This window comes from Lutjanus erythropterus, chromosome 1 (assembly GCF_056507025.1).
Source record: "Lutjanus erythropterus isolate fLutEry1 chromosome 1, fLutEry1.hap2, whole genome shotgun sequence".
In the NCBI taxonomy this organism is placed as follows: domain Eukaryota; kingdom Metazoa; phylum Chordata; class Actinopteri; order Lutjaniformes; family Lutjanidae; genus Lutjanus; species Lutjanus erythropterus.
The window spans coordinates 32376608-32387563 of NC_139317.1; the positions used below are offsets into that span (position 1 = coordinate 32376608).

General features: G+C 39.7%; 1 protein-coding gene across 3 annotated transcripts in view; it reads right to left on the minus strand.

Annotated features, from left to right (window-relative positions):
* Nucleotides 1–10229, minus strand: part of myo5aa (myosin VAa) — a 64721-nt gene extending 54492 nt beyond the window's left edge. For all 3 annotated transcript variants that reach the window (XM_084720119.1, XM_084720110.1, XM_084720101.1), the window contains exon 1: nt 10093–10229. In XM_084720119.1, coding sequence (XP_084576245.1) covers nt 10093–10119 — 27 coding nt within the window. In that variant the 5' untranslated portion in view covers nt 10120–10229. The remainder of the gene's footprint in view (nt 1–10092) is intronic.
* Between the last annotated feature and the right edge of the window lie 727 nt (nt 10230–10956).

Genomic DNA, 10956 nt, shown 5'->3' on the forward strand with positions numbered 1-10956 from the left:
GTACCCGTGGGGCGGGGCATCCATGAGAAGTGTTTACAAATCTGCATGTAGTCGACAGGAGATTAGAGAGACTTCACCTTGCTAATACTGAGCTGTGAGCTTTCACTCTTGAACTGGAGACACCCTGGCCTGCTGTGACTCCTCTAAACCCTCTCAGGGTTTTCTCCTGCTTAAATACTTACACTGGCATGGCACATAAAGAAATATAATCAAAAAGGTCTTATCATTGACGATACATTATCCATGTAACCTTGGAGGCAGATCCCATGGGGTGATCGTGCCCCCTCCTTTCTAGATAATTTATGTAAATTAAAATATACATTTAATAAAAGATGACTCTACTTTTGAAATTATTCATACGTAAACACAATTCTATTTGAAGGTTTAGTCTATGTCCCCCCTATCTAACCTGCTCAGTGGTATGAGCTGCATATGACACATGGGGTGAAATGAAGTGCTGTAAAGGTGCTGGTCCATTCAATATATGTCTGTGTCAATAATGTCATAATAGGTCAGTTAACGATGTTACTGAGTAAATGACATGTGTACCGATTGTGCTCGATCAAACTGAATCAGAAAAGTCATACAGATGGTGCAACTAAAGTTTTACTGTGGAAATGGCCCTAACATGAAGCACCTGCTTTTTGAATAGAGTTTGGTTTAACGGTCTGTCCACTCAAAAGACTGTCGTCAGCAGAGGGATTTCATCATTAATAATTCACACAAATTGAGCTGATCAACATTCTAACAATGAACTTTGTAAAAAGCATAAAGTAGCGTAGTGCCTAAGGCTAAAACAACCTGTTTTCTACTTCTCTCAGCTCGTAGTAAAAAGTTGTATAACAAGCACAAATGGCAATCAAAATAGAGATGGCAGTTCCCCTGCCCACCCCACCCAGTGCCAAGTGGATGAAGTCCAGCACCCTTGCATAGATCTAAACCCTCCTCAAATAAAATGACACTCCTCTGGTCTGTTGTTAAGAAGCAACTGGTCCAGTGAGCAGAGTACGAAATTAGCATCAGCGACCAGCCAAATTCTGGCAAAATATGTAAGTGGCTAGAAGATTTGCTTCACTTACCAGCCAAAGAACAATGGTAATCTATTGAGCGGCTGGTTAAATTTGAACATTGATGAGCCATTTGGCTGGTGGACAAAAATGTTATATTTGCACCCTGTCAGTGAGTGAAATAATCTTATTTTTTAAATGTCAAAGAGGAGAAATTAAGAGACGAACATGAAAGTGAATCAAAAATCAAAATAAATTAAAACCCTAAAACATTTCACGGTGCAATCTGGTCAATACAACTATCTAGACGGCTGCAGGAGGTTTAAAAACTGTCTTGCTCCCATATTCTCAGTAAAGCCGTCAATTGAGTCCCAGACTGCAGAGGCCTCGTCACATGATGCCACTCATGTGAGAATCTGCTGTTTTTCTGCTCAGCTGGGCAGACGCAGCATGACGCCAAGAAACAGACCTCAGTGCTGCCTGGTGGAGAGTTTGGGTGAAAGAAAACTATGCTAGTGTCACTACTGCACCCAATGGCGTTCCCTGACTAGACTCTTGGCAAAACTAGCGTGTCAATGTCCAGTGATTGCTAGAGATCAGAGTCGCTTACTAAGAAGCTGTGACGCTGCTCAACACCTAATGACATTAGTTTAGTCAGTGCTGACTGGAGTAATGTAGTTGTCTTCTGTATGATAAGTCAGGGTAGAAAAACCAGGGCACAGCTGTGCCTTTGCGTTATACCAGACAATGAGCCTTAACAGATCTATCAATTAGGAAAACATAGACTATACAAACAATAAAATGTTGAGCTACCTGGCACTTCAGAGTCACCACTGTCTTGATTTTATAAAATTTTCCCTTGCTTCCCTTGCTGTTGCATGCAACATGGTACAACAAACAGTTAACCTGTGGAAAATGATTTAGATGGCCTGTAGATCTATAGGACAGTAACATGCTGCTGGATTATCTTTGAATAGGAGAACATGCTTCTCCATCTTGCCAATGAGGTTGTGTCCTAGCCTGCAAAGTTAGACATGCAGCCCCGTGTCCACAAATGCTGGGACAAGCTACGTCCACTGATTAAATTTTGACAATTTGAAACAATGATTTTACTGTTATTTATATACAAAAACTCAAATCTGATTTGTTTGAGTTATTACTGCCCTGCTGCTCTCAGTGACATCATGTTTCTCCTACAGACGAAGGGTGTGCCAGGACTGGGGCTCCATGTTGCACATTGGAAATGCAATATATCAAATTTAAGACCACAATGTACAAACTTATCACTTAACAATGAACCACTTACAGCTAAAAGGAGAAGTAGCCTCTCCTTTAACAGATCAGACCATTTCATTTGATTCAAAGTCCATGTTCTTAAACAATTTCACAGGATCTTTTTAGGCTACGTGTCTAAATTAATCACTGAATGGAGGGATGAGATCAGAATTGCAAACTTAAAAGAAACAAAAACTTACTTCGACAAACATATATTCCAACTCCCGGTTCATCTCGTCTCTTTATCAGGTCTCTAGCTCATGCTGCGAGCCTGCTGGTTTAGTTAATTGAGCACTGAGCTCCAGCACTCGCTGGTGAATGAAACCTTCCCATTGTGTCTGCAGACACAACCAGCATTCGCTGCCCAAAGTTCCTCGCCCTGTGACAGATGACTGGCCATCCCTGCTGTCTATCAAGCATCCCGGCTTCCCTTCTTCATCACATGAGTAGTGAGACTCTCAGAGCAAGAAAACAGGACGTTCCCACAAACCACTGACATGGCTCCAAAAAAACAACAGGCACACAGATGAATCTTGTTCCTACATGTTGGATTGAAAGTGTCCCATTTTAGAGGATCATCATTTACTAATATCCAAACATAAATCAAAGTTTGAGTTTCTAAACCTAATTTTTGTTTACATCTGCATTGTGTAACAATGACACATCTCATTTACGTTGAGATACCAGTTAAAAACTGACACAAACAGAATGCTGAAATAAGATACTGAGATAAGATAACTAAGATACTCTTTGCTTCCCAAATCATCACAACAGACAAGTGCTGCACTGTCACACTGAACATAATGGTCAGACTCAATCTTTCAGCCATAAACATGCAGCCATGGGGCATGTTCGTCTGCGTTGGACAGGACTGCGATGACTACATGCCAGAGCATATACAACATGACTGCACAATTACTTTAACCAGGTTATCTCAGTAACCTAATGCACATGCTCTCAATTAGAGTTGAGGAAGAAAAAAATAACCCACTGACATCAGATTATGTAAAACTTGCTACCGGATGCATCTGAGATGACACCCACAGCACGCGAAGCATGACTGCTCTATTTCTTGACAATTTTATACTACTACTACACTATAATATGAAATGTTGACCATGTTCACCACCTTAGTTTAGTGTGCTATCATTCTAATACTTCCTAATTCACACTAAACAGCTGAGGCTCATGGGAATGGCATTAGTTTTGCAGTCATAAACCAAAGCAGTGGACAAATTACATTTTTGACTTCATGATGGCACTAGATGTGTGTTAGACTAGTTATTACAGTTCATCCTGAGGGGAGCATGAATGTCAATGCCAAATAGCAATCCAGCCAAAACCTTTTGAAATATTTCAATCTAAACCACAAATGTGCACCTTATGGTGGTCGTACTAGAGGAAAAGTCAGGGGATGACAAAAGCCAGGAGAATTTATCCCCTGTGAACCAAGAATATCTGAACCAATTTACATGGTAATCATATGATATTTCAGTGAGGACCAAAGTGGTTTACAGACTGACCAACACTGCTATCCACAGAAGGTTGTAACTTAAATGCACACTACATCAAAGAAAACCACTGCTGCGTTGCTCTCTGTGGACTGAAACAGTCAAGCATGCTGTGCTTGTGAAAACATCTTAACAAATTATGTAACAGCCGGTGTTTTCCTTCCCATCAGCTGTTCATGACAGCACTTGCTCCTTCACATCACTGAATACCATGTTGCCACATGTGCAACATGAAAGTTTCAACCCCACCACTTTTTTCTGGCCCGTATGATTCAGTCCTGATTTATCCAGAAGTCTGCCATCCCTGCACTGCATGCAGCCCTCTTAGCTTCAGATCCGTCCGATCAGTGTGCTCACTAGGACCTTAAGGAAATGTGGGAAAAACAGTTTAATCGCTGCACAATCACTATGCTACACTTTGTTGTGATACTGAGGGACAGACGTATATTTCTTTTACTACCAGCAGTTAAAGCGTTGAACAGAGTTGGACTGGCAGTTTAACCTTCTGCTGGCTGTTTGACATATGAATGATGGCACATGTGTATCAGCAGGTACATGAGTTAAAAAAAAAGCAAAGACGCAGTTTGTCACTTATTGTTTCATCATGAAGGTCTGTTGAGTCATTTGATCCTCAAAGCACCACGTACTGTACAAAATACATAGTATATAACAGGCCTATTTAGTTGGTGACTAGTGGGCTGAACCCAGCCCTTTCACAACCTTGATCTGGCCCTTTAATCGTTTATAAATATGAAAAAATATATCACTGTGATACATTTTATTGCAAGCCGAAATAAGTAGGAGTTGTCAGTTGCTGCTTGTTAATGCACAAGAAAGACCACTGAGTCTCATTCCCCGGATGTCAAATACCAACGTTTTGGGTTGGTAAAGTGTCCCAGGCACAGCAAAATGATGAGAAAATAAGAAGGTACAGACTGAGGGCAGGGTCGCTGCAGATAAAGGCACTGCCGCAAACCTCTGATGGGTTGTGGGTGATGACTGAGAGGGATTATTTTTGTACGAATCTATGCACTGTTTTTTTTTTTTGAAAAATCCTGTATAGTTTGCCTTTAAATAGCCTGCTAACATTCTAAGATCTATGGGTGTTTACAATGTTTATTAGAAGATCATCACTTTATTAGTCAGCTAATTAGTCTATTCATTTGTTATGTCTGTTTTGAAGCGCTGGGATATTTATTATTTAAAAAGTTGTAACTCTGGGAATTTTGGAGAAAAAAATAAAAACGTGCATTGTTTTGCAAATCAAATTCCTAACTTTATAGGTCAGACACATGCTGGCTGTTGGCACTTAATCTTTTTTTTTTTAAATCTGGCCTCTTAACCTGGTGAGTATAGTTCATTAGTGTCTCACTGCCAGCTCCTCCTGAGGACTGACAGCCAACCACAGCCGAGTTAAACTCGCTGACACAGACAAATCAAGGCTGTCTGAACAGCAGTCAGAGGCAACACATCTCTTTATGACCATATGAATCGATGCTGAGTCTAGTAACTCTAAAAATAAAGTGTGTGCACTTGTTGTGGTACAGGAAAACACTTCAAAAGCAGTATGTATTTCTGAAACTCTCGGTTGTGTGTTGAATAGCTTTTCCATCTCTGAGTCATCTAATGAAGCATCACCTCCCCTCCATTTCCACGAGAATCTCCTCTCTGCTTTTACTTACACAGCACTGTTTCATTCACATTCACCATCTCCTGCTAGTTTGATCCTGATTTGATTTAGTTACTTCATTTGGGTCAAGCGGATGTAACAGACTGAATTAAATCTAATAAAAAATATTTTCCTTTTTTTTTTTTGTTCATGTTTACAAGCGGTTGCTTCGTCCTTCTACAACCTACAAAACCTGCCTTCACCTCTGACTCACCTCTCTTTATGCTAGCAGTCAGGTCAGACAGGAGCCAAACGTAGATTGGAGCAGAATCTGATGCTGTGTATGTATTTGTGTGTGTGTGTGTGTGTGTGTGTGTGTGTGTGTGTGTGTGTGTGTGTGTGAACCAAGCAGTTAGGACGCGCTCAATAAGCTTCTATAAGGCTGACTCATACGCACAAAGAACAGAGTGTTTTCCAGCCCTGTGTTGGAAAAGTAAATCACAGAGAGGGGTCTGACATCAGAGGCTGACTTTTAAAAACAGACTGTACTGTTCCAAGCAGAAACTAACTTTGTGTTTCCCTGACACATACATCCAAACTTTCCCCTGTTCCTTTGCAATTAAACCATTTAACACCCATCAAGATTCTTATCAAACAAGACAGCCAAATTGATGGCTGGATGCAAGCCGGATCCTGCTGGCAGAGGAAACAGATTTAGCAGCCTCAGCCAAAACCTACTTTTATTTTGTTTGGTGGTTGGTTGTAATTTCACACCCAGGTGCTCTTTAAGCAGAACAAATATTACCTAAAGAGAGAGGGAGAGCAAGCAGTGACCCCTATTTGTCTTGAATTTATAATGCAACTAAGGCTGCAACTAATGCTTATATTCAATGCATAAATCTGACATCATACTGCATGTCAGATGAGCTAATGTTTTATGAGTTTTCAAAGATTTTTTTCATTTATTTAAAGGACTAGCATGTAGGATTTGGTGGCAATAGCAGTGAGTTTGCAGACTGTGAACACCTTGTGTCACTCTCCCCTTCCAAGCATGTAGGAGAACCTTTGGTGGCCATGAAACTTCTGGAAAGGTTAAAAGATCATATCTAGAGCCAGTGTTTGATTTGTCTATTCTGGTCTACTGTAGAAACATGGCAGTGTAACATTGCGGACACCGTGGAACAGGACCTGTAGTCTCTGTAGATATAAATGACTCATTCTAAGGTAACAAAACAAAACTCTTACCTTAGGTGATTATATAGTAATGAAAACATACTTCTAAATATTACATTCCATTTCTATCCATCTATATCTTTTCCAAAGAAATCCACACAAATCTTTACACACTGGACCTTTAAAGCCACCACTACCGTTAGTCAGACATTTTTAGAAGCAAAACTTAATCTTGCTTGTTGGGAGAATATCTTGGAAAGGCATTTTGCAGGACACCGAACGACTAGGACATTTAACACTGAAAAAAGTACAGTCACATGCTAGCACTCAGCTATAATGCAAAGACAACCATTATGACACTGTTTTACAAGACCTTCATTCAGATTTTGTTAACAGTTTGCACTCAGTATTTGTCTTTACAAAACAAGAACAAACTGGACAGTGTTGTTAACCTGGATGGCAAGACAACTGGAGGACCAATATGTAGTGTTACATATTTACAGTATATGTGCTGTGTTACTTACATGACAGACCAATACTCCATGAATTTAGCTCTTAAGATCATAGCAGACCCACTGCACCCTCTATGGTCTGAATATGCACATTTATCTTCAGGGTGATGATACAGCATGCTCAGGATGAGAACTATGTACCATTCAGCATTCAGCTGCTAGACAAGCTCTGATCACGTGTTCTGAATTTGACATGAATTGCACTTGACGCCCTTTATGAATTTCTCAAAATGATGTTTTTTTTTATTATGTTAATTATTAGGCTTATATTTTATTATATTTTATGCACTGTCATGTGTGGTTGTTGATTTCTTTTATGCTCACTGTGTATAACAAATCCCCTTAGGGTCAGTAAAGATTTCATTCATTCACTTAAACAAACATATAGTTAAATATACACTTCTTTTTCCTTCATGTACAGCTCCAGTAAGTTTCACAACTAGTCAAGTAGTTGTTTGGTCCATAATATGTCAGATATACCACAGGATATCATAAGTTCCTATAGTTCAGACGATGTCTTCCAATTTCATGTTTTGTCCAATCAACAATTCAAAACTGATGAAGAAATCAGCAAACATTCACATTTAAAAAGCAGGAATCAGTGATATTTTACTTAAAAGGACAGTTCACCCCCAAATCACGTTTTCCCTCTTACTCGTAGTGCTATTTATCCAGTGTTTTGGTGAAATTGGCATTAGAGATATCTGTCTTCTGTCCTATATAATGAAACTTGATGGCACTTGGCTTGTGGTGCTCAAAGCAAAAACAAACAAAACACACACACACACACACACACACACATATACAGGGTGTCCACAAAGTCTCTTTACAATTTCAAAAATGTATTACAAAAGCAATTGATGAGATATGTTAATCAGATTTGTTCTATGTACTCAGTGATTCTCAAAGTTTTTAATCACATTCATGCTTCACACATGAAGCAAAAGATCACTGATGTCATTGCCACTATTGATGAGGCTGTGCTACAGCGAACATGGCAAGAAATCGAGTACCGTCTTGATGTGCTTTGTGCAACTAATGTTGCCCATATAGAGGTGTATTAAATGAGGCAAAAAACTTCAATATCTACTTTTCATTTTGTAATAATTTCCACAGATTTGTCTATTCATTTGCTTCTGTAATAAATTTGTTAAATTGTAAAGTGACTTTATAGGCACCCTGTACATATACATATATATATATATATATATATATAATTTATTTATTTATTTTATTTATTTTTTTAAACTCAACAGCAGTGTCTCTTTCCAGAAATCATGACTTGGTTACCACAGACCCTGTTCTGAGCAGTTTCATGTAGGAGCTTTTTTCTTTCAGGGAGAAAAAAAGTAGTTTCTTTAGATTCTACCGAAAGAAACTGCTCAACACACAGTATCTGGGTCATGATTTCTGGAAAGGGACAGTGCTGTTTGGTTTTTCAAATTGCCATCCTGCAATCAAGTTCCATTATATTGGAAAGAGGGGAGACAAAACTCGGCAGTGGAAACGTATGAATTTTTGGTTGGTTTAAACTATCCCTTTAAATTGAGTTTGGAAATTGTTGATAGTCAGTTTTCTGTTTCTTTTGATCAATTAACACAATGAAAATGCAACACACAACACAACACACGCCTTTTTGTTTGCTTCCCTCATTAAAGATCAGAGGTAAGGGTCAGCTTAAGAACAGCCGAGTGTCCATTTGCTGACACAGGGTTCAGATCTGTGTCACCTGTTTCGAAAACATGGTGTTTGACCATTTGTCTACACTAATCTGAAACACTTAGGACAACAAAAGCTCAAAGGAAAAACAGCCAAGGAAAAACATCTATGAGAGATCCAACTGACAGCAGAGTGGTTAGAATTACAAATACACTTCAGTGCTGTTGTGTAACATAAATTTTAAAAGGAATTTCAATAACAATTGTCACGTTCCTTCTCCACCACAACCTTATTCAAGCTGAACACACCAGCTTTCAAAGTAGGGGGATGGGTGACTCATCTCCTTCACCCTCCCTCCCTCCCTCACTCTCTCTCTCTCTCTCTCTTTCTCACACACACACACACACACACACACACACACACACACACACACCGCTTTCTTGTCTTGGTCTCACAGTTGCAATAATAGAAAATACAACAACAGCACCAGCAGCACTTATGACCTTGTGAGTCTTGGGTGTAACAGGCCTCTCAGGCGGCAGTGTCACCTCCTCTTCTGTGAGCATCTACACTGAGGCTTCAGGGCCTCTAAACATCCTGTATGCTAAAGGATGCTAAACTGTCCGGATGCGGCGCTCAACGCAGCATCTCAGCGGTACCCAGCCTGCAGGACTCGGCTCACATCCCTGAGAACCCGGTCATGAGCCTGAGACATGCCCCATCATCAAAATAAAACACTAATGCGAGGTCAGTTAGACGCTGGGGTTTGAGCTAACGCCAAATATTTTGGTTTAAAATGGTAAAACCAGAACCTCCATGATGGCTGGCACCGCCTTTGCATCATACCAGCCCCCGAGCCTCTAGTGGGGGATGATGATGTCAAATATGAAGGCCCGGGAGAGGAACACATCATGTTTTAGTGAACAAACAAGTTGACAAATGACAGAAAAAATATGAATAAAGCTGATTTTGTCGGATGTATGTGTATGATAAAAGAGAAAATGTTGTGAGAAAAAGCTACTCCCTGTCGCATCTGTTGTCTTTTAGTCAGCTGCACCCATTTCAGCGCTAACATCTATATTCAAACAGCCAAACATCCCACTGCGTGACAAAACCCGCAGCTTTTATGCGGGTTGAAAATCATTTTCATTCATTTAAAACCACCACCACACTTGCTTTTAAAAGGACATTTTTTCCCGTAATGAAAACCAAGCTGTCGGTGTGTTAATAGGAAAAAAACACCCTGAAAATTTGACTGTATTTAGCATGACGCTGAACCTACAGGCATATATTTAGCCGGCATGCTAGCACCTAGCTACATACATGTAAATATACACTTGTTTTACCTTTGTGTACAGCTCCGACGCTGCCATGACGGTCACTCGCTATGTCCTTTCTCCAATCTGGGCTAAAACTCCGACGGCAGGTCTCCTCGCTGCATGAGACCCGGTGTGTGTGTTCATGTAGCGGGGAAGAAGAAGAAGAAGAAGAAGAAGAAATCCGTTGTTGCAAGGGGTTTCACGGGGAAGAAGATGTGTCTGTTATCGCCATGATAACCTGAAACGCTTGAGGCTGCTGCTGCTGCTGCTGCTGCTGAGGTTTCGGTGTCTCACTTTGCATTCTGGGTATGATGGATGAAATGATTCAGCCAAACATAGAGGGAAGGCTGCTCCGTGTGGAAAACTGCGCCCCCTAATGGCTAAGAGATGAAAATACACCAACAAAAACATGACACTTAAATTGCACGCCAACCTTACTATTAGTGCTCTGATATCTATCTATCTATCTATCTATCTATCTATCTATCTATCTATCTATCTATCTATCTATCTATCTATCTATCTATCTATCTATCTATCTATCTATCTATCTATCTATATTTATTGGGATCATTTGTATTATAAGTACTGGGTCATGTCTAAATGTAAATGTAATTGTATAAGATAAGCCTGTAAGGGGTATAATTAACTATTTATTTATACATTTTTGTTATATTTTTGTGTATGTCAATGTTTATTTACTTATAAAAATATTGCAGATGAAATATGCGAGTGGCTGGTAGATTTGCTTTACTTACCTTATTTTCCCTCACTCAAAAAAAGGTAATTTTGTTGAGTGTACGTGGTGGAAAAATGGCATGTACAATCATTGGACAATTGATAAATCAAAGACTGCACTACAGTTTTTCTTTTTGTTCTTATGCAAAACAA